This window comes from Stylophora pistillata, chromosome 3 (genome assembly GCF_964205215.1).
Source record: "Stylophora pistillata chromosome 3, jaStyPist1.2, whole genome shotgun sequence".
Lineage (NCBI taxonomy): Eukaryota > Metazoa > Cnidaria > Anthozoa > Scleractinia > Pocilloporidae > Stylophora > Stylophora pistillata.
The window spans coordinates 27,885,096-27,909,657 of record NC_142521.1 but is presented as its reverse complement, the minus strand read 5'-3'; the positions used below and the strand labels follow the sequence as shown (position 1 = coordinate 27,909,657).

Here is a 24,562-nt window from a genome sequence, read left to right as displayed (position 1 = left end):
AAATTCGCTGAATTTAAAATCAAAATATTTCAAACGCTCATTAATTGAGACAGACACTTTCAATCCCTTCGTTTAACACGAGGTCGATTTTTTCCGGCCATTAAGAGTAATATATGTGGATAAAAACGTGTTCATATCGCAAGAAGCTTATGTTCAACACAAAGCCAATTTTTGAACAAAAATGCGCTTGTGTTGATAAAAAGGCGTTATGTTATAATCACAAAAAGGGTGCGTTTAACACGAAGCCAATTTATTCTTAAAATGAGAAATGCACTCCTGTTGATAAAAACGCGTTTAATCCGCACTTCTAACCGCGAAGAAAGAAGACAATTTGCTTTGGGCACCTGGTTTACAAAAACAAAACGCTAATGCGAGAGAGAACCTTTGGACCCTGTCTGATCAACATAATTTGAAGCAGGGAAACATGAAGGAATAACATGTAATGTAAAGAACCCCTTAAAAAATTATCCAGAACCAAAACAAATCCCAGGCGCAGAGAATTAACACAACTGAACAGTCTTTGACGAAAATTTTATTCCAGAGGACACAATTTCCATTCATTGAAGGAGCACTTCTGAACAAAGATTAATCTATTTGTTGCAGTAAACGATAGGAACGGAACTAAAAAGTCAACGAAATTGTGAACCTCATCAACAGCAGACTTTGGTTTCGATTCCACTTCTCATCTGATAAGACCGCAATCAAATTTACAGTCACGTGTCATTTTTCCTGTCACAAGTATGTTTCGTTTTTGATTCATTTTACCAGACTTCCCCGTCCACCGACTGTAAGGTTCCGGTCTTCACTTACTTGAACCTCTGGACAATGACAGCATTTAAGAGATTCGCGTCAGAGAGTTTCTCTGTTTCATCCGATAGCTCTTTGTTAGGAAACGTCGTCATGAGAACAAAATTCTGCGTTGCCATTTGTGGCCTTGATCTGTGTGCCAGTCAGGTTTGGTTAAGGCAAATTAACTCAACCACCAAGATCTTATTAGCAATTCTCCTTATTATTTGCAATAAAACTCTTACGATGCTAGTTCGAAGAATTTGGTATTGGATCAACTAATAAACTCCTATCATTTTAATATTGCAGAGAATATTTCTGTTTTGGTCAATCATGGAAGTTAAACGGATATTCTTTGACTCTCAAAGGCGACCAGTGTCTGCACATAAAAAAAAAATCTAACCACATCTAGAGAAAATAGGGGACAGGAAGACGTAAATTTACTAAGAACTCGTACAATTAATTGAGATATATTACTAGGCGTTACACTGGAATCTACAACACGATACTGCTGCTAAACTTGCATGAGAACTCCTTCTTTAAATCTTAATTTCAAGTTCTGAACAGAACGACGGCGGATCATGAGCCAAAGTATGACAAAATAGGACTTTAGCTTCGAAATCTAGGGGAAGATCTTACAAGACCTGGCTATGATTTGGGAAGTTTGCTGAATGAAAAGTTATCCCAGTTTCTTACCTGTACAAACCACGATCATGTGATTGTGACTCGGAATGAAAAAAAGGAAGGGAACAACGTATCCAAAAGGAGATGAAAGGGCCTTCTTTTTCACCTTATCATAAATAATCGTCTTCTCTCAATATTACACAGAGTTACGCAAGGAAATACAATGTAAGAATAGAAAATGAAGGTAATTCTTGACTAGAAAGTATTGAATAGACGTTGACCAGGATCAGATATATATATGTAGTTAGTAGATCTTAAAATGTTACAGTACATTCTTGACAAAGGATACGCACAGATAAACCGACGAATATCTCCAACTGTATGTGAGTGATTGAATTTTGAGACCATACTACAAAACAAAACAATTCCGTCTGCAATTTTACATCTTTTCATAAGTTACTAAACGCTTTGGTTAGTCATTGTGTGGGTGAGTGAGGTGGGCGAATGTGGTCTCATTAGAAGGACAAATCAGATTTTCGAAACCAGAGTATTTTCCTCAGGGAAATGTTTTTCCGAAATGAGGAGTTTCGACGCGAACTAGTGGGGCTGACAAGCAAAACTGCGAAGGAATTGGAACGGAGAAGAAATTGGAAACCGACCCATACTAAGGAAAATGGGGTAGATGAATTAAATGAATTAAAATAGTCCTTTTTACAGTTGTGGGCTTGGTGGCCAAGCCTTTGAACAGGAGGGAGACTTAGGGTGACCTTGTTATGATAGAGATGTTGCTGCTTTTCAAATGCAAATAACTTTGTTGTCATGCTAACTAGATACAGGTCTCTATCACAACAGGGTCACCCTTAGCCTCACTCCTGTTCAAAGGATTGGCCACCAAGCCCACAACTGTAAAAGGGAATATTAAATAGTACAATGGCAATGAAGAATAAAAAATAAACGGCCACGATGCGAAATGGAAGGAAACGAGCTGAATTGACAGCCGCGTCCCAAAATGCCAAGAAACAAGAGGAAATTACGGCTACGCCGGAAAATGGAAGGGGAAGTTGGGAAGACGTGGAAACAAACATTTGACCTTCATGACAAGAGTGCAGGAGGAGAGGGAGGGGGGCCGAGGGGGAGTGGGGTCAAATTGAAGCGTCATATGAAGTGTCATGAATCAATCCATTGGTTTCATGTCGCATTAGCACTACGTTGAAATCACTATGAAAACTAGGTCGGTAAAGAAACACTTTTTCTGTCAGCGTAACCGATGACAGGCCTTCTCTTTCGACGCCTGTTTAATCGCTATGGTTTTTTATTTTGCCTCGTGTACTTCTGCTGAGGCGAGTAAAAACTACTTTAGAGACAATATTTCTCCGAAAGTTTACAACAATTCCTTGGAGCAGCCTCTTCTGAACGTTAAATGAATCCGAAAATTATCGCAGATCGCCGAATAGGCCCGACTTATTCCGATTACCTCCGGTCATAAATAAAAGCAAAGTGTAACATATTTTGACAAACCGTGTTCCATCAGCCAATCTAATCTGTATACTGGTAACCGGCTGTGATTGGTCCAGTAGACTTGTCGCCATTGGTTGTGGAGTACTGGTGGAGGACTGGGAAGCTTGTTGTTCAGTTGAATGACTGAACTGCACGTCAGGAGTAGGGCTGAGAGATGAAAGAAAAATAACAACAACAATCTTTGGAGCAAAAAAAAAAAAAAAAAAAGAAAAAGAAATCGGACGAACAAGCCAGAGTAGGGATCAAAAAGCTCAGGACGAAGAAACTAACGAGTTACTGGACGAAAAAAAGACACAGTCTACGATCAAGAGAACAAAACGAAACAAAGAGGGAACAACTTGAAAGCACGAGGAAATAAAGAAATGAGATAGCGAGAGAAAGAGGCTACCATCTGAAACGACGGGATGAAAAATAAAAAAAGCAAATAACTCAAAAAATGAAGCGAGGAATTCTTGCACGTAGGCAGGTAACAAGTCCTCGCATAAACAGAAATTAAACTATGAATGACGACCAAGCTGCTTTGAGAGCCAAAGTGAATTGGAAAGAAGACACCAACCTTCCTAATTTGTGTCCCGCTCCTGAGAATGCTTGGAGTTTAGGTTTGGGGGGAGGGATGTATTCTTCATGCCTGTGATCTTCCATATTCACGTGCACTTCTCCTTTTCGGGACAATCTTAATAACTCTTGTGGAATTTCGCTGTGGACAGGACACATAAAAAATGCATTTAGGTCATAAAATTCAAAAGTGCTTTCGAGGCTTAAGACAACCTAATTCGTGACTCTCCATTCTAAGTTAGTTCAAAGACGCTGGATCAAAGGAAAAGATGTGAGACAAAGAAAGAGACTGAGTCCCAACAAGGAATCTCATTTCTTTTGATTTTGCGCTCTGACGCTCTCTATCCACCGCAACAGATTACAAATGATTAACAAAAAAAATTATACTCTAGTGTTTTCAAAATGTATCAAAATTCGGTATAATAAAGATGTCGTAAAATAGTTAAGGCTTTTCCTCGCGATGCAGTTTCTTCCAATATGGAGAACGGCGTTCGACTGCATTCTGCCAGTCTTCCTCACAGAGTACCGTTCTCGTGTACCACAGCATTACACGCGTTTGAAACGCGTGTAATTCCCACGCACGAGACGCAAGAAACACGCACAGTGCATGAACACACGCAGGTGAGAGTAAAATGCGAGTAAATTACACGAAATCAGCCAACTAGAACTCATTAAATGCGTTCAATGAGACAAACGTGCGGGTAATAATAGAAAAAAAAAACTGGGATCTTGATTCGCCAGAAAAATTTTCCGATGAGCATTAGTGTGTCACTGCACTTTGCTGGGTTCCTCTGGAGTAAAAAACGCGTTTATTCTCTTACCCTCGTCTGACAGAATCCAAAAACTGCTTGTTGGCTGGATCATCAAACGACCTCAGAGGTCCATTATCCACTGAAAATCCATTAGACCAGAACTTTAAGGCGACCTCTGTCTATAGAGGATTGTACGACAATGTCAATCAACTCGGCGAGTATGTTTCAGTAAAAAAAGAGGAAACAATTCGATTGTTCATAGAAATTGTTGACCCAGAAAATGTGTTTTTAGTGTTTGTGAAATGTCATTGTATTTTTTCGATTACATAAATTTCATATGACCTGTAGATTGAAGCTCAAGTAAAGCAAGGATCCTCGCAAAACGAGCTGTCATTTACATTTTCCCCCCACACTTGGCAGTAATGTCGCAATGTGATTGGCCAATTTGCCACTGCTGCTGACATATCACGCAACGTGTCACGCACTGAAAGAATCGTTTTATTTGAGGTCAATATTGCGGTAAAGAACACATCGACAATGGTTTATGTACTCTTATCGACAACGGTATTCGTCCTAACAGTCTTGTGGACTCACTCGACTGCGCCTCGCGAGTCCAACATAAATTATGACCCCTGTGAAGACGAATATCGTTGTTGCGAGTACAGACCACGCCAAACCACTGTCGATCTGTTAAAATTGCAGAAACCTGAGGCAAAGAGAAAGCCGCTTTTGGAAAGAAGTGAACATAATAGAGATGTTTTTCAGAGCAGGTTCCACTGTGATCAGTAAATTGAAAAATATAAGATTGTTAATTTTGTCCTACAGGTTGCTGTGGTGCATCAGCCCTGGATGATAGCGTTTCAGGAAGGGGCTGTGAACTTTCCCCTTCTGTGTCTCCTAGACGATACCCTGCAAAAAAAAAAAAAAAAGAAAAAGAAATGGAACCGACCATTGTCAGACGGGGTCTGATAAAGGAATACACCAATTAATTAGGATTTTAACCTGGATTTTATCTGTCAAAATGCTTCAGGCAGGAGTTGCCTTTCTTCCTAGGTGGAGAAAAAAGTTTGGCAAAAAAAGACACAAACAACAAACCAGTGTTGCTGTCTTTGTTGGGTAGGGAAACACTTTTTCCACCCGGAGAAACGATTTGGGGGGGGGAGGGGGGGGAGGGGGGGGCCCTTGACCACCTCACTCACCCTTTCATTTTTTTCAGGAAAGTATTTGTATTATTTTGCATATCAGAACAAAGGAAAAACCATTGACACAGCCAAAATGACTTCAACTACCAAATTATGCTTTCTAACTTGCATTGCAGTAGCAAAGCTACCGTTAGTAAAAACTGATCATCAGACACACTTCACGTCAAGCTGTTTCACAATACAATGGTCAGGTTGAAGGTTCAGTAAATGATCAGATGCCTCAGCTCCACCTTACTCACCAGATGTGTACTCTGCGGGCTAATCCCACATTGAGACCTTTTAACCCCTAGAAGTGATCAACATTCGACTCTTCTTACAATCTACATCTACTTTATTACTCCGCAAAGCCTTACAGCATACAAGCGAAGGGTCATACAAATAAAATATTCAATATATACATGACGATATTTTTAAAATAATAAAATAATAATTAAAATAATAATAATAATTACCATTATTAAATACAAGCGAAGGGTCATACAAATAAAATATACATATATACATGACCATTATCAGATCTCAGGAGTTGAATCTTACCTGCTCCCTTAAAAGCAGGCTGGTGCCACACTCCTGGCCTGCCAACCACATCCTCTTCTGCAACAACTTCTGCTCCATGTCTACAACAAAATCAACTATTCAGGCCTTGGGTTATATCAAAATGGCATCACTGTGCTGATCCCATGATCATTCTCATAACGCAACAAAAGGACAAGAAAAATAATCAGGAAAATTTTTCCCCTTCTACTAAATAGAAGCTCGTAACATATTTTTCCTGTCGTGTCACGATGACGGGGAGCATACTTGGAGAGCTCTATGTACATTCATTTATTTGTTTTCAGTTTGCAAAAGAGAAATCAGTGCCATAACCAAATAAAAAATGCAAAGCCTAACAATTCTGAATCATTTTGGGGCAAGGAGGCAGTGTCGGACTTGTAATCCGCCGCTCCCGGGTTCGAATCCCACCCTGACCACTGGATCTGTTTCACGGTAGCCCCGAGTTCAGATCCTTGGCCACGCTTGTAAATAGCCAACTGGTTTGCCTCTGGCCGGTTGCGGTTCTTAATGATGTTATGTTCAATTTAGACCATTTGTTTCATTTGTTTGCAAGGACCACAATGGAAACTACTGGTTCACCAGTAATTGTGTAATCCTATAAAAAGACCTTTTTTTTTCTCTTTCAAAATGTTATTAACCTCCTATAAGTCCCAAGATCTAATTATTAATTCTCCCCACTAGCTGTTAGACATTTTCTTGTAACTTGGTTACAAGGAAATTGGTGTTAGATTAAGATAACAACTTCTACCTGATAAGTTTGAATATTCTCATTACCTGTTTGGTGAATAATGTATGGATATTCTAGGGAGAAGTTGCATGTTAATTTACTTTTTGATAAATTAGTTGGTTACCCATAGATGACACTGTACACATGAGAAAACTATTTATGTTACACAAGTTAGCCAGGGTCCTCAATATTTCACTATTTGAATATTTCATATTTTTTCATATTTTAATATTTTATATTGTCCTGAATATTTCACCTCACATTCAGGGTTTTTGTTAAGAGCTGGTAATTGGTTATTTTGCCAGCTGTTAAAGTAAATGATACTGGCTATTACACTGAAACCTGGCAATGAAATATTTACCAAAGTTATCCAAAAATTTTTTCAATTTTTCAGAAAACTATCACCTGTATCTTTCAAACCAATGTTGTGAGAATATCTATCACATGTTACTGGTTTGAAAATACATCATATCTGAAGAAATTCTGTTTTTTTTTTTTTTTTTAACCAAATTCATCCCTTGCAGCCACCTCATGAAATGACTTCTGCCATGCTTCCTTTCCATTCTTGTCACAGCCAATGAAAAGGCCTAGTAGTTATAGAGGTGTCATGCTCGACAACATGGCATCCACAAAGGGGAAACCTGTCCTTAGACTCCAGTGGGGCCCACACACCCCCAGCATAGGGGGAGGGTAACAATGTTACCTGCTAATGCTTATTTTTTACCTCCCATGAAAAACCTTAGCAAGAACCCTGCATATTTTAAACATGTTAGGTCTACACCTGGTTATTGAACTAGATCTGCTATCAAATACCACAAGCTCCCCCCTTCCAATTGAAAGTCCATCACCATTATCATCATCATCAGCAACACTGTCACTGTCACTGTCACTATCAGGCCAATTTGCTTGTTCTATTTCAAGATGTGCTCATGAATTAAGCAACAGCATCTGACAAGTTCCATTACGTATTGTGCATAAATATGTGCTCCTGTTATTAATGTTAACTGGGTTGCTGTAGTTACCTGGTAATATATCTCATTAGACATTTTGTTGTGTAGTATCGCTGAGTATTTTTACAAGTTGTGCCATATTTTGATGAGCCCTACATCAAAATACAAATAGTGAGTAAAAATACTCAGCGATACTACACAACAAAATGTCTGATAAGTTATTTATTATCCAACACGCCAAACTGTTACTTCATTGAGGGCGAATTTTGCGGACATTTATTTACAGGAGTGCGTGACAGAAGTATGCAAAGCAGAATGGAATTGGTGCGTTGTCGTGTTGCTGTTTCTTTTTTCTTCAATAAATGAAGAAATTTCCAGGTCGTCTAGTTGTTTTTCTTTGTTTGATTCATCTAATAAACTTGGATGTATATTTGCAGGCCATTCTGACTCTTCATCGTCGAAAATATGATTCAAATTGTCTGCCATTTTTTTCGTAACTACAATTCAATTCTTCACTTGCTCGATGTGAGAAAACCTGTTTAACCGGTACTCTACAGTACAAATACCGCGTGATATTTGTACTCGTCTATGGCCTTATTTGTACTCTACGAAGTGTAGTTGGATAATAAACTCTTTTACTTGTTGCCATTTTTTAAGCCTCTGCCAACTTTGTCACCACAATGCTTTGCTAATTTATCTTAGATAAATTGGGCAGATGTAATTGAATTTACTTTACTTCACCCTAAACCCTTTAACTGCCAAGATCTGATTGTTAATTTTCCCCTCTAGCTGCTACACATTTCCTTGAAAATGAGTCACAAGAATTTGGTGTTATATCAAGATAGCAACTTCTACTTGACAATAATTTTTGAGTATTCTCATTACCCATTTGCTAGATAACGTATGGATATTATAGGGAGATGTTACACGTTTATCACTTCTAGGAGTTAAAGTGTTAAGAGTGACTAACATCTAACGTTTCCTTCTAATATCAGCCCTCAATCAAATGTTAAGCTTACGAGCAAAAAGAAAATGATCACCAGCCAAAGAAGGTTTTGATTGCTACACTAATTTTCCTTGTCAGCACCTTTTTAGGAAATGTATAGAGTACAGTGGAGGCATGGTGGCCTCATAGTTAGTGCGCTCGACTCTAGATCGAGTGGTCCAGGTTTGTGCCCTGGCCAGGACATTGTGTTGTGTTCTTAGGCAAGACACTTTACTCTCACAGTGCCTCTCTTCACCCAGGTGTATAAATGGGTACCGGCAAATTTAATGCTGGGGGTAACCCTGCGATGGACTGGCATCCCATCCAGGGGGGAGTAGATATACTCCTATTTGCTTCATGCTACAGAAACTGGAGTTAAGCACCGGCCTAATGGGCCACTACGCTCGTCAACAGACTTTACCTATAGAGTACAGTATGGGCAATATGCATGCTGATTTTAGGCTGTGAAGGGATACACAATTAGATCAATTTTAGATACTCTTGGAAAAGTTACCTCTTTGCATCATCAAATATGCCCTGGGTAATATCACCTGATGTTTGTTTCTTTCTTGGTGGACCAAGAATTTGCTGTCCACTGCAAAAAAGAAAATAAAGAAATAAACAAAAAAAAATGTAGACAAAGATGTTGTTTGTCTTGTCACAAGCATGGAACAAAGAAAAAATTCTGAATCCCCATGAGGAATTGAACCTTAGACTTTCAGATTCCCAAGGCTGTGCTCTAAGGAAAATTGAATGAAGCCCAGTGCTTTGAAACCGTGAAATCTAGGGTGCCCAGCATGTGCTTTGTATGAAAAAAACTAAAATTCCTGAGTCGCCCATGACCAAAAGTAAGGTACCGGGGTCCACCAGGTGCTGCTAGACCACAGCCTTGGATTCCGCACTCCAATGCTCTATCACTGACCCACAGGGACTCTGTGGTGAGCCATTATAAGGGTTCGTATATGAAACATGTCCTGCATACTGCTAAGATCGGCAACGTCAATAGCATAATCTTTGTATATAGAATAACAAAGATCTTTATATAAACAAAATCTGAGGTGTAGCTGGACATTTGGCTAATGGCTAATGCCTACTGATGTAACTGTGTAAAAGGTTAAAAAGCATTCTAGATCTTGATGATCTTCAGTTTTTCAGTCCATCTTTCCCTTCACCATCAAAAGATCGATCAACCTGCTCTTCTGATGGCCAGAGGCACGTCACAGGAACCCCTACCTTGTGTCTGAGCCTCCGGCATAAAACGCTTGTCCTTCTTCGTCATTACTGTCAGCATTTTCTATTGCCCGCACACTTGACAGGGAACTGATGTTTCTCCTACAAAGTAAAAATTCTTAATTATCAGTCATGTCAACATTTTGAGTAGCAATCACTTAAAATAGGCTTACTTCCTGTGTTCCACCTATAAAGGACTTTTTACATAGTTACTTATAATAATATACAGACAATTACCTGTGACCAAAAAACCAAATTTTTACCAGCTGATGGATTACCAAACTCTCTAAGATTAAACTATAACACCACACTGTGTGCACAAAGCTCCTGCCTATAATTAAACCTTTCACTCCCTGGGGTGATCAAGACAGAAGTTCTCCTTACAATATCAATAGAATATCAAGCAGACAAGTGATAAGAATAAAGAAAAAGATCAGTTAGGGGATTATCTAACCCCAAATTCTCTGAGCTAACGTCATAAGAATCATATTGGCCATTTCAAAAACGAGTGGGGGAGTAGGTTGAGTTCGCCACGCAAGGTTGTCTGGGATCGTTACTCGGGACGCAATTCTTTGTTTACTTCAGATTTGTGTCCCGAGTAATGATCCCTGACAAACTTTCGCAGCGAGCTCGACCTACTCCCCCACTCGTTTTTGAAATGGCCAATTGCAGACGGTAGGAAGAATTACTTAAGAGACCGGGCTCAACCACAGACTAGTAGAAATTCAGTTTTGGCTAATGTTGTTTGATTTCCACTGGCCAGTTTCGCTAGTAAACAAACTGAAATTATCATAACGTCTAAGATGTAACCAGCCACTTGGCTACTAAATTGAAAGGTTGGTGTCAAGCCCTGAAGAGGCCTTTGGATCGAAAGGAATAACAAACAACAAGTGGTTATTTTTTGCATCTTACCCTGTGGGAGTGTGCTTTGATCTGGTACTTGGCTGCTGCAAAAGGAAGTTAATAATATAATTAAAAAGTTTATAATGCCAAAGAATATTGGTTTAAAGGCAAGCATTTATATGTACCCATTTTGCTTTGCAGCCAGTTAATGTAGTTTTCAAATGATGATCTTGCTTCTAGTTGGCTTGACTACACTCATTTTTCATTCCTATTATTGCCTCAAGAATTCAAACCTCTTCTAAAACCCACCACAATGCAGTCTTCCAAGTCTTGTATTTAACCTAGTTTGTGTAAACAATCCCTTATTTTAAACATTTCCATCAATTCTGCCTTTTTGTAATGTCTTCTATCTGTGACTTGATAGCTTTTTCCAGTTGTCAATATTTTGCAATCTCCTCGATTATTCGAAAAAGGTATTCAATCACTCAAAAATTCTTATAATATTATATACCGGCATCTCCAAGACTTCTTCAGGTGCTGCCTCTATGCCATCATCATCTCCCATTGTGTCATAAAAACTACTGAGAGCAACCTACCAAAAATAAAAACTTAAGCTATTTACTTCAACTTGCTGCAGATCATGCTGACACTATTGAATTATTTAAACAACCAAGACATTGTAATATCATTGTTTTTCATTTGTTTCTTTAGAAAATCAATGGCTGATTGTGCAAAAATAGAAAGACAGGCTTGCAAGCATTTCTAATATATAAATAATAAAAAATAAAAAGCTATCCAATTCAACTTGCTGCAGATCTTGCTGACAGCAATGAATGAACATGATTAACATTCTTGAATTATTTAAACAACTAAAACATCATGATATCATTGTTTTCCATTTGTTTTTTTTTACATAATCAATAGCTGATTAAACAAAAATTGAAAAAAAGGCTTTGCAAGCATTTCTTGGAAAAGTTGCTACCATGTAGCTTCACCAGAACAATATCAGAACTTTTCAGTAGGAAAGGAAAACTCATCAACCAGGGAACATTATTATTATTATTATTATTGTTCAATTTTTAAAACACTAAACTATCAGAGCTAAAATTAGAAGAACTTCATGGCAGACATTGGAGAAAATTGATATTGAGATATCGGGAGTATTGGCTTAATACAGTTGAAAACCAAACAACAGCACTTTGTCTAAACAAGGCCATATTTACAATATTGCCCATCATGAAAGGATACCACCACTGCCATATCAAAGTGATAAAAAGAAAGTGTTTTTGGCAAGAGAAAATGAGATGAAACAAATTCATTAAAAGCTTTCTGCAATGTGGCAAACATGACCATTTTGCGTGTGCTTGTTCCCCAAATCTGGCACTTATACCAATTATTTCAGTCTTATTCCAGTCTACACACAAGACAATGTTTGTCCCTTTACTTTAATTTTCATGACAGACCAGATGATTTGTAAGACATAACTGTTCCTTAGAATTCAATTTTCAATATCAGAATCAATAAATTGGATTAATAATTTCATTGATGTCACCCCTTTCAATATCAATATCAATGTATTCATTGATTAAACAAGATGGGATACTTGGCCATTTTCCAAGCAGTGTCACTAGATTATTGTCTAAAATTGAATGATTCAATGGTAAAACAATATACAGAGTCCACGAGCGTATCGCTTAAAAGAAAGGTAGATTGAAAAGATTTCAGGTTAAAGTAACTTCAAACTAGTTTGACGAGTTTTTTTTTTTCCCCTCCTTTTAAAGGCTGTAGCATTTGTAGCTAAAACAGTTTTGACCTGAGCTCCATTTTAAACGTAAAATTCATACATCAGCTGTGTCTGACAGAACGAGGAGGATTAAATTTTGATGGCTTGGCAGCTCGTCGGCTCGGAAGTGGAACTTCGTGCTTAACAGAATTTTGTTGAAGGGTTGTCGGCTGAGTCGATTGCGAACTTGACAAACAACCTGCCGCCAAGCCACTTCAGTGAAGTATTCCCTAAAGTGGCTGTCTATTTTTAAGTCTTGCCTGGTTCACATATTATTTATTATAAATGATTGTATTGATTATTGACATCCTAAAGAAGGAAGTGCTAATGATATCTGAAACATAAACTGAAACCACGCTAAAACAGACTCAATAACCCATCAATGAAAAAAAAGAATCAGCTTTGTTACTCACATGAAGATCCCAGCCGGAGGATTCAAGATAAAACTGAGCGCGTTCTGCGTCAACATCAGTTACTCCGGTAAATTCAGCGACCAACCGATTTCTTTCTCCGTCCGCCATGTTGAATAGAGGATCACGTGTGATGTAAGATTGGAGACTGGGCGCCAATCAAGAGAACCCTTCCCTTTGACGTCAGCCCACCCCTTACACCAGAGGTTCCTGTGTTTGCGAGTACTCTCAAGTCGCTTGATCGCAGGTTTAACTTGGCTGTTTCGATGCTACGGGCTGAATAACGACATAAGAGCGATCTGTCACGTGGAAGAAAACGTATCTGAGATGATCGTGGCACGAACGTGTGTTGGGTTGTGAATCAACAAGATAGCGATCGCTGTTTTAGTTGGGATCATTGTAGATTCTCAGACAAGCGCTCATATAACCTTGCATGTTCAAAGATGAGTCATTCCAATCCCAATCAACTAAGGTATATCAAGGTTTGATTGTTGTTAATTACAGCCTGATCACTTCTAATGGTTTCTGTGTAATTCTCTGTCATTTCAGTTGTTATTTGGGTCGCTTGTCACGTTTGGAAACTGATAAATTGTTGTTGGGAAGAAAGCCTGGAACTTTTCTTATTAGAGACAGCTCGTCGATTCCCGGAGACTTTGTTCTTGCCGTAAGGTAACTGCCTCTAGGTTCCTAATTTTCATTGTTTCCATGTCATTCTTTAAATGATTTTAAACTCTGATCGCGAAGCTATTTTTCAGCGGAAGGAAAAAATATCCGCTTACATAAGCAATCTTCATATTTGTGCACGCTTGTGGTCTCAGATAAGATTCCATTACAGAACGAGATTTTACAACGCGCTCATTGAAGTTTCCTCTTTAAACAAAGTTGACCACACGTTCATTTGTAACCGATCAGAGTTTGAGATCACTAAATCATGTGGTAGATAGTTACAAATCTAAATTGTACGTCAAAAGCCAACTCTTAAAACGGAGTTTTTGACGCAGTCCAGCGTTCACCAAAGAGGTTCGTGTACTTACATATATGACTATTTCTTTCGCCGTCTATACATCAACTGTATTTGCCCCATTACTATCTATTTGTTAAACTTTCAGACAAATATATTGGTCCGGAATTTAATATGGTGTCCTCAAATGTGTATCTATAAGCGAAAGTGTAATAACCAATGTTTCTATTTGGTGATGCGAGATATTACGGACAGTCAGTTGAAAGTGCAAGTCGATTTGTCAACGCTAAGAAGCTCTTTGTCAGCGTAGATGATGACTTCCTTGAGCAGATTCACATGAAAAGTCTCAAGAACAAGGTTATTAAAAAAAATCTGTATTTTTCGCTGTTGGAAGCTCTCGCACGATTCATTTCATTAAAGTATAGGTTTTGCCAAACAGGAAGTAATTTAATGCAAATGTTAATGACAATATGTGATAGCTATGTATTGCAATGTTTTTTAATGGAACTCATTTTCTGTTTGTCAATAAGTTGGTCCACATGGATATTTAAACAACAACTGATTAAAATGCAAATAAGACAAGGAAAAATCACTGTTGATTATTTAGCTGTACATTTTCATAATCTCTTTGAAGTGTAACAAATGGTATTACATTTCCTCAATTGATGCAGTTTAAAACATCAGATAAGCATGACTCGAGTATCTGTTACTTGTGCATGAAAGAAATTGGTTTAAAGCTTTTTTAGGCTTTGCACACATGGCTCTTAGAATTTTGCTCATAAGTTTTTAAGTGTGAGTGCAGCATAAACTGTCATATGTTAATGCAAGAATTTGGATGTTTCCGGGTAAAATCCTAACTCACTTAGCACAAGAGTTTGAATTACCAGTTTGGCAGTAAATGAGGATTTCAGATTTGCAAAGAGTGATCTCTTACCATAAATTAACACAGAATGCCAATTAAAAATAAGATAAAAAAGAGGGAGACTAAGACATCCTTAGGGATAAAAATTATTATGAAGATATAGCTGGAAAGTGCTGAAAATAGTTCATGTTGGATGATATAAATAATATAATATATAAATAATTTATTTCTTTAGCGCTTTTTCCTAACGCCCAAATGTGCTTTCCAGTGTCAAATTATTATACCTAACCTACACACTAGGAAATGTAAAAAAGTCCTAAGAATCGAAAAAATCAAAAGTCTAAAAGTCCTAAGAATCAAAAAAGAAGTAAAGATTGAAAGTCTAAAAATATGCGTGTTGAAAAAGATAGGTCTTAAGCTTAGCTTTAAAAATAGAGACAGATGCACTGCTTTTAATCTCAAATGGAACCGAGTTCCAGAGGCAAGGTGCGCATACTGAGAATGATGTTTAAGAGAGAATACCTTTGTAGTTATCCTTTCATGTTTTAATGGAACTGTTGAAGTTTGTAAGCTAGCTTCTCAAAGTGCTCTTCCCTTTGAGAGGTAATTTAAGTACAGGTACAGGTTTGTTGACGTTTAAGGGGCTCTTGAGTTTGAGTATGCATATATTTTTTTTTTCATAATTGTTTTTACCCTTTTGCTCCCAAAATCTCATTTATTTAGCAATTCTTTTTACTCTCTGTGACACAACTCTTCTAGTACTGAGAGAATTTGGTATTGGATCAACCAATAATCGCATAATTTATATTTTTCTGTATTCTCATCACTTGTCTGTGTGATATTGTATTGATATTTTAAGGAGAAATTCCGTCTTGGTCACCCATGGGAGATAAAGAGTTAGTGTTTTGTTAGGAAGATCTCATGCAAGAAAGGTCACAACACTTGATTAAAAACTTGCTCATACAACTGAATCTTTTTTTTTTTTATAAAAGTCAGTGAATTAGGCCTTGATTGGCTGCATCTAGGTCAGAGCTGTTTTGATTCAAAGTCTGTGAGAATGAATTACAAACTTAAGAAAATATGATTTTGATACTAGCACTGCCCTGAGATGAACGCCAATCTTTGAGGGGACACTGCATCACAAAAGCAAGAAATTTAACAAAGGCCACAGCATGTATCAGGTTCAATACAGTATAACTGTATGCGAGATAATTATGTACCGTAGTTATTCGACTATAAGCCAAGCCATTTTTTCACAAAATTTTACCAAAATCTCGAAAATTTGAGCTGGAGAAGGGTTCTCGGTTTATAGCCGAGTGTTTTTTGAAACAGCAAATTCAAAGGAAACGTAGATATATTCGTCTAGAAGCCGAGATATTGCATGCAGAAACAAGTTTAAGTTGGTCATTGACTTTAAATGTGTGGCTGCTTCCAAAGGAGCAGTTTGTTGTTTTCGGTGCATAGTAAATACAGCTTATTGTTCATCCTCAGTGTCGGCGTGGAATTCGCCGTCCATCTCCTCCTCATCTGCAAGTTCTGCCATTTATTCCGAGTAGGTTGGTTCATCTTCCATGCTGTCTAGAGTATCAGAGATTCTGCAGGTTTTGAACAACTGTACAGAGTATGCGAAAGTGTTTTAAAAATTTCGAAACTGACCAATCAGGATTGCCCATTTCCATGATTGGTAAACAAACTCGTCAATCATCACATGTTACGGTGTTGAAATTTGCAATCATGTAAAAAGAAAACTAATCTTGGCTTCTCTGCTCTGTAAACTAATCAAGTAATCTCTCATTCAACCGCGGATATTTCTGAGTGTAACGGCCCATCGTTGTGCGTTTCACTGACATCTCGAGCTCTCCATTAAAGAGATTCTCTTGATCTTCCTCTAGCGACTCACTGATGTCATCGACGACTGTACTCTCTGGTTATCTCGGAATGTGTTTTCAACGGCAATACCACATTGAAACTCTTTTCTGTTTCGAAAATTTTGCGATCATTTCAGTTTGTTTGAGAATAGAATTCTCTGAATGTGGTCTGGGCTTTTTTTTTCGTAAAGCTTTTGCCGACTATCATGTCTCATGAGTTTAGGGTCTCGGCTTATAGCCAAGGTTGGCTTATAGTTGAATAACTACGGTACAAAACTCCTAAGATCTGTTACAGAATTCTCCCTTTGAGCTGCCGTATGTTTCCTTATAAGTTATTATAGATGATGTAATGCTATCTCAAGATTAAAACCCCTTAGTTGGTAAAGTTACCCTTTGGTATTTCTTTTTTGTTGGAAACTGTTGTTTTGATAATGAAAGGGGAACTTACATGCAAATTTTTTTCTGGAAATTAAAGGGATAGGAAGTAGAAAATAGTTCAGGTTCGATACAGTTTACCGGTATGTGAGTGAAAATAAACTGAGAGATTATTATTTACAAAACTCCTAAGATCTGTTACAGTATTCTTTCTTTGAGCTACTGTTTGTTTCCTTGTAAGTTATTAAAGATGATTTAATGCTTTTCCAAGATTAGAACCCCTGAGTTGGTAAAGTTACCCTTTGGCATTTCCTTTTTGTTGGAAAAATGTTGTGTTGATAATGAAAGGGGAACTTACATGCAACTTTTTTCTGGGAATTAAAGGGATAACAAGTAGAAAATAGTTATAGTTTAAGCACGAGATTCTCAAAAGTAACATACATAAATTCTAGATGTGAGTTAATCTTACCATATAAGGTAGTAGGTATCATCAACAAAGGTAAAAGTGAAGGCCAAAATTGTTGCCAAAATTGTTCCCAAAATTGGGGATTGAGGGGATAAGAATTAGAAAATAAAGCTATTTTCTTGTTTGAGGATGAGATTCTTAGAAGTATCCTACATAAATTCTAGATGTGAGGCAATCTTACTCTATAAGTCAATAGATTTTGCCAATGAGGGTAAAAATAAAAGTCAAAAATACTTATACATGTTTGTGTCCAATTTCCCCCAATCAAATACTTAAAGTATATGAAATTCTACTTTTCAGCGAAGGCGGAAAAGTCAGCCATTACATAATCAACAGTAAAGGAAGCCAATATCAGATAGGAGAAAACACTTTTCCAGATCTTCATAGTATTATAGACTTTTACAAGAAACATTTCCTAGATACAACAAACCTACAGGAGCCAGTAAGTTATCTGTTGTTGTTGTTGTTGTTGTTATGTATACTGTCAATGTGCAGTAACTCTTAGACTTTTAATTGGAGAACCTTGTTGTGTTTGGTGAATTTAGAACTCTTTTATTCTTCCAAATTTACTTGACAATGGAATAATTGCTCTCTTGTTTTGTAACCACCCAGAGAATTTCAAAACCATGAATCACTTTGACATGGTGTCAGCTGACATTTTTTTTTCTTTAGCAGCTCTAAGTCAACATGAGCTCTTTAACTCCTTTGATTTTTTTCAATCATTTTTTCACTCGTTCATTCATTCATTCAACATTCACTAGACTAGATACAATGAATATATGAAGTTCATATATTTTGAACTGCGGTTGTAGATATGTATGATGCACGATCCTCGCAGTAGAGAGCGCTATTTATGCAATAGTGAAAATCAGACCTAAAAAAAATTAAGGCCTGTACAGGATTCGAACCGCTGACCTCTGCGATACTAGTGCAGCGCTCTACCAATTGAGCTAACAAGCCAACTGGGAGCAGGCCGTTAAGTTGATTCGTAATAAACCCGTGATGGTAAATCAGATACAATAAATATATGAAGTTCATATATTTTGAACTGTGGTTGTAGATATGTATGATGCACGATCCTCGCAGTAGAGAGCGCTATTTATGCAATAGAAAAATCAGACCTGAAAAAAATCAGGCCTGTATGGGATTCGAACCACTGACCTCTGCGATACTAGTGCAGCACTCTACCAATTGAGCTAACAAGCCAACTGGGAGCAGGCCGTTAAGTTGATTCGTAATAAACCTGTGATGATAAATCAGATACAATGAATATATGAAGTTCATATATTTTGAACTGCGGTTGTAGATATGTATGATGCACGATCCTCGCAGTAGAGAGCGCTATTTATGCAATAGTGAAAATCAGACCTGAAAAAAAATCAGGCCTATACGGGATTCGAACCACTGACCTCTGCGATACTAGTGCAGCGCTCTACCAATTGAGCTAACAAGCCAACTGGGAGCAGGCCGCTAAGTTCATTCGTAATAAACCCATGATGATAAATCAGATACAATGAATATATGAAGTTCATATATTTTGAACTGCAGTTGTAGATATGTATGATGCACGATCCTCGCATTAGAGAGCGTTATTTATGCAATAGCGAAAATCAGACCTGAAAAAAATCAGGCCTGTACGGGTTATACATATCTACAACCGCAGTTCAAAATATATGAACTTCATATATTCATTGTATCATGGGTTTATTATGAATTTATTCATAATATGTTCATAATTGTTCATCATGGGTTTATTATGAATCAAATTAACAGCCTGCTCCCAGTTGGCTTGTTAGCTCAATTGGTAGAGGGCTGCACTAGTATCGCAGAGGTCAGTGGTTCGAATCCCGTACAGGTCTGATTTTCACTATTGCATAAATAGCAATAAATAGCGCTATCTACTGCGAGGATCGTGCATCATACGTATTCACTGGACTGTTATAATTGGATGTATAGCTAATGAGATAAGGGGTATTTAATGTGTTTGCTCATTAATTCTCAATTACCCTTGAACTGTTAAGATCTGATTTTTAATTCTCCCCTCTAGCTGCTACACATTTCCTTGTAAATTAGTCACAAGAAGCTGATGTTACAGATTGAGATATCAACTTCTACCTGATAAATCTGAGTATTCTCATTACCTGTTTGGTGAATAATGTATGGATATTGTAGGGAGAAGTTACATGTTAATCACTTCTGGGAGTTAGAGGGTTAAAAATAATGGAACATTATGGCAAAGAAAACACTCACAAGTGATGGTTTGAATTTGATTTACAAGCAACTTACAAATATTGCACATTGAGTAATTATATATGTACGTTCACTTACTGTCCTCATTTGTGGTAGGTTTTGATCCATTGTTTTTCTTTGCACACTTATTATCGGTGTAGTTGATTCACCATAACTTTTTGATTCACAGCTATTTAAAGTGCAAGCTCAGTATCCATTTTCTGCAAAGGTAACCAATTAAACATCTTACCATTGTTATTTTTTTATGTGGTCTCTGTTTTTTATCTGAAGTTTCTCATTTGGGCAATGACCAATCAGTCCAGTTTACTGTGGAGCAAAAATGGAAACCAGTGGACAAATATAAATGTAATTCACCAGTCCTACTTCGGTCCATGTGGGAAAAAAACTGTGCCCTTGGTCCTCAGCCTTGGGCGATACACAAGAGTTTGGACCAGTCACCTGGTAAACAATGTCCTTGAAAACAAGAACCAATGAGTTTCTTGTTGTATTGGTCATGAACAGCTAAACATGTCTTTGTAGAAACTTATAACACATTTCTTGAGTATTGAGCAAGATTCTGCAGGTTTTTGTGGATAGAGTGTCATTGTGTGAGCTTTACCGAATCATGTTGGTGCATCATAATGCTCAATTATATCCTATTGTATCAATTTTGTTCAGGACGCAGAAGATCTCAGCTTTAAAAAAGGTGATGTTTTAATAGTTGTTGAACAAAATGAAGAAAAGTGGTGGACGGCCATAAATGAACAAGGCCAAAAGGGCCTCATACCTGAACCGTATGTTAAAAAGGTATGGGTGACATCTTTGTCCTTTGTTTTTCAAGATTCCCATTCACACATTTTTACTCATTCACCAAGGGTTTCATTAAGTTTAAATAAACAGTAGAAACTGCAAAGTAGGTAGCAATGGAAGTGCAGGAACTGGTATTAATTTAGTTGCTGACCAGTGTCTGTTGGCTGCATTTTCTACAAGTCTGGTTTTCTGAGTCTAAATATTTCCTTCCAATCTAAATGTCCTGAATACTGCTCTATTTGGTTTTGTTATAATTAGATTTGCTGTGAAAAGTGAGATTGGTGTAGAGCATTTAATCAAGACACAATAGTGTATGAAGTTGATATGATAAATGCAGTAGATGTATCTGCTAAAGATTTTGCTTTTATCATGTCAAGTTCAAAGTCTGCTTAAGTTTCCAAGTCCCTTGTCCATGTACAGAGTAACATGTTCAAACTTTTGCAAACTTGGAGTACAGTGTCTTCCTATACAGGTCATTTAAAACAATTATTGAAATCTGTTTTTGTATGATATTGTGAATTATTAAACCTCTTGTCTGTGTTATATGTCTCAGCATTCAGACCTCAATTTTGATAATTCATATCGTGCTCAATGTTAGCTACTAATTCCTGAGCAGATTATGTATGTGGAGGTAGCATTCCTTTGTTTATCTCAGTCCCTTATCAAAATACCTTTCTACTTGACAGTTGATTGTTATTACAAGGAAAGGGTTTTCTTCTTCTTACCCTTTGTGGTGAAAAGAGGCAAGTAGTGGCAAATCCAGACATTAAGCTAAAGGGGGCAGCCCATTTCTGTTTGTGTGTGTGTTCACCTACTGGCTTTTCTTCCCTTTGCGTTTGTTTGGTTTTTTTTTTACCCTAAATAAGGGAAGGGGGTGTACCCTTTCCCTAGATCCACCACTGGTAAAATGGTTAGATATAGAAGACTGATACAGAAGCCTGGGTATCTGCTTGGCTTTCAGCTTTGTGACATGCAACCAGGCTCTCCGGTGCAGCCTATGGCACCACCAGCAAATGATCAAAGAAGGTCTATGCCCCCACCTACAACTACAGCTCAAAATAATAGTGAAGTCAGAAGAACCTCAGTACCGCCCAACATGAGACCGTTGCACCAGGTAATTTAAGTTTTAAAAGGTGTTATTCTCAAAACCCAGATTTATTTTAGTCTAGGCTTATGTTTGTGAATTGCATTCTGCCCATGTAGTTTACACATGGTAATTTCTTCTGGCTCCAGGCAGAACTGTATATCCAAGTGCTCAGAGACTGTCGTGATGTGTGAACTTGTGTCAGTGTTATCTTGTCTACCTTTTCCTTGTTACTAACTAAACTGAAAAACATTGTTTCTTACTGATCACCCTAAGCCCTCTCAAACCAAATCTTCCTAGACAAAAACACATCTTGTGTTTGTTCAGTATGAAGTAGCAATCCATACATATGTTTAATAACTATGAGGTGCCATTACTGCCAATATTCAGCTACTGTTTTTTTTATAAAATGGTGCTTAAGATATTAAGCCAATCCTGTTTTATGCAGAAGAAAGACTAGCTACTAGTTTTGGCCAGCTACTGGCTGCAGTTTGTAGCACTGGGACATAAAGTTCACATTTCATTGAAAGGGACAGAAAAAGATTTCCTGATAGTGATGGAACAAAATCTTGTTATCTTACTAATTGGCATCATATCTTAAGCACCATTTTATAAAAAAGCCGTAGCTGAATATTGGTGGTAATGGCACCCCATAAATGATGCCCTACAAAAATGGAAGTACAGTTAAGCCTGTATTGACAATTTGGGTGGCATCATATAGAGTGGTCACCCTGTATCAAGAGGTTTGCCTGTTTACAAGTATTGCCTTCCACCTGTATTGAATGGTCACTCCAAACCAAACCATCAAATAGAACTAAAATCTCTTAAGTCAAATTTATTCCTAAAATTAATGTTAGCGATTTGAGTTCAAATGTCCACAACATATTGCAGATTATCTTTCTTCTTTGAAGTGTTAGGACAACTATTTCACTTGAATTCACATGAGATAAGTTATTTGCAGGTCAATCTGTATTAAGAGGTTAATTTGTTTTAAATGGTCACCCTGCCATTCTAATTGGTGACTACTTAGTACAAGTTTGGCTGTAGATTGGTTTATATGCCTTGGAGAAGTTGCATTTTATGTTAATGCCTTTTGATGTGTTTAAGTTGTTGAGTAATGTTTACCTCTTCTTGCTTATTTTTCTTTACATTAGGCAGCTGAAACAGAAGGGTCAATGTATGTCCGTGCTACACGCAAACATCTAATGCCTTATGATGACACAACACTTGCATTCGAGGTAAATCAATATATGTTTCTCTATTTCATGTCATGAATTAATGGAGTTGCATCCAAATTTGTTCCATGGAATGTGGTAAAATTCTTCTCACCAGGTTCTAAATTGCATTTGTGCGTTTAATCAAGTTTTCCTCAGAAATCTAAGAGATTACGTGTTGACGTAACTTTAACATCCACACTATGGAAGTTGATGGTACAGGCAGCCAGGTTATAATAAAAGCCATGTTGTTTTATCAGATTATAGGCAGGACTGGGGAGTTTTCAGTTTTGTTCCAGACATTCCCTGAAGTTCACATGAACCTTCAAGCAAACTCTGAAAGTGGAATCAAAATCATTTGTCTAAACCCGCCAGCGATAAATTATGCATTCATTTCCAATTAAATTGGGAAGTGGTGGCTGTCCAGAAGAAAGACTAGCTACTAGTTTTGGCCAGCTACTGGCTCCAATTTGTAGCACTGGGACATAAAGTTCACATTTTATTGAAAGGGACAGAAAAAGATTTCCTGATAGTGATGGAACAAAATCTTGTTATCTTACTAACACAACACTACCTTGCAGAAAGGAGATATCATCAAGGTGCTAAAGAAATATGATAATGGAAAGTGGTTTGGTCAAAAAGGCGACAGAACAGGCTATTTTCAGTTTAACTACGTGCAAGTAATACCAGCTAGTGAAAGTCCAGATTGATTGGAATGGACAGAAATTAAAATGTAACTAATGAACATTAAAATTAGGATTAGGAGTTTCCAGATCTTCGTGTTACCAATCAATTCTCAATTGTCTCAAAAGTTAATTGGAATAGGCGTTGTCTACGGAGCGCTAACATTAATGAGTAATATCACAGGGATGTTTTCCATTTACAAAGTTTGTCAGGTATATTGATTAGCTCCTGTGGGAATTATTGTGAACAAGAGTAACTTTTGATGCTTCTTTTGGCTAAAATAGGGAACTTAAGCTAGTGAAGAATAGCAGGATACTGAGAACTTTGGCATAACAAACCAGTGAAATGAACTAAGAAATGGCTCTGTATTTACATCTTAAAATGTCATTCAGTATATTCTCCACATTCATGAGGTTTGAATCTGTGAACCACAATAGTGAATTTTTGTTCCCATAGGGAAATGAGGCCTGTATTCACATACAGACAAACATAGATAGGTGGTCAAAAAAACTGAATACACCTTCATGTACCCACTTATAAATTTTTTAATAGATTTACAAGTACAATGTATATTTTTGATCAGCTTTTCCCCAGACACTGTTGTCGTCTCTGCTTAAGTTTTTTTTTTTATCTCATTGCGTCAGTGAAACTCTTGTGATGGATTCTTAAGAATCAAAAGAAGTTTTGAGCCTTAGCAGACAAATAGTATTCAGTTGTCCTTGGCAAATTTGGCTGAAAAACTTCCAGATGTTCTTGTAGACAAGTTACAAAAAATTCAGCGAAAAAGGTGTATCGTATTCACCAGTGTTACAGTAGTTGCCTTCAAAGGGCATCAAAGACTCTTGTTTAGTCCCACAGGTGAGCTATTGCCTGGACAGCACCAGATAAATGATGAACATCCCTTAAGTTACTCCTCAAGAAATAATCAGTTTTACTTGAATTAGTAAAATTGATTACATTTGATCTCCTGTTGAGCAGACTTTGTAGTGTACAAAGCAGCCAGTAGATGGCTTATTCGAGTACTTAATAATAATATCGTGACATTTGTGAGGTTCGAATTTGACTTTCGAGAAAGATGCGGCATATGTT

The 24,562-nt window shown here is 37.4% G+C and overlaps 2 protein-coding genes across 2 annotated transcripts in view; one reads left to right on the top strand and one right to left on the bottom strand.

Moving 5' to 3' along the window:
* Positions 1-514: 514 nt before the first annotated feature.
* LOC111328797 (NSFL1 cofactor p47) lies at positions 515-13,079 on the bottom strand. The gene is made up of 12 exons (XM_088751931.1): positions 12,924-13,079; positions 11,239-11,319; positions 10,797-10,831; positions 9,888-9,986; positions 9,169-9,249; positions 5,975-6,054; positions 5,059-5,144; positions 4,305-4,414; positions 3,485-3,625; positions 2,929-3,075; positions 1,760-1,819; positions 515-939 (listed from the first exon to the last, which is right to left on the bottom strand). The coding sequence occupies exons 1-12, from the start codon at positions 13,029-13,031 to the stop codon at positions 807-809; spliced, it is 1,161 nt and encodes a 386-aa protein (XP_088608057.1). The 5' UTR covers positions 13,032-13,079; the 3' UTR covers positions 515-806.
* Positions 13,080-13,137: 58 nt separating this feature from the next.
* Positions 13,138-24,562, top strand: part of LOC111328511 (crk-like protein) — a 12,581-nt gene continuing 1,156 nt past the window's right edge. Inside the window, exons 1-8 of the mRNA XM_022932963.2 lie at positions 13,138-13,392; positions 13,470-13,589; positions 17,753-17,894; positions 19,872-19,910; positions 20,360-20,488; positions 21,453-21,605; positions 22,730-22,813; positions 23,371-24,562. The exon at positions 23,371-24,562 is cut by the window's right edge and continues 1,156 nt beyond it. Coding sequence (XP_022788698.1) covers positions 13,364-13,392; positions 13,470-13,589; positions 17,753-17,894; positions 19,872-19,910; positions 20,360-20,488; positions 21,453-21,605; positions 22,730-22,813; positions 23,371-23,499 — 825 coding nt within the window. The 5' untranslated portion in view covers positions 13,138-13,363 and the 3' untranslated portion in view covers positions 23,500-24,562. The remainder of the gene's footprint in view (positions 13,393-13,469; positions 13,590-17,752; positions 17,895-19,871; positions 19,911-20,359; positions 20,489-21,452; positions 21,606-22,729; positions 22,814-23,370) is intronic.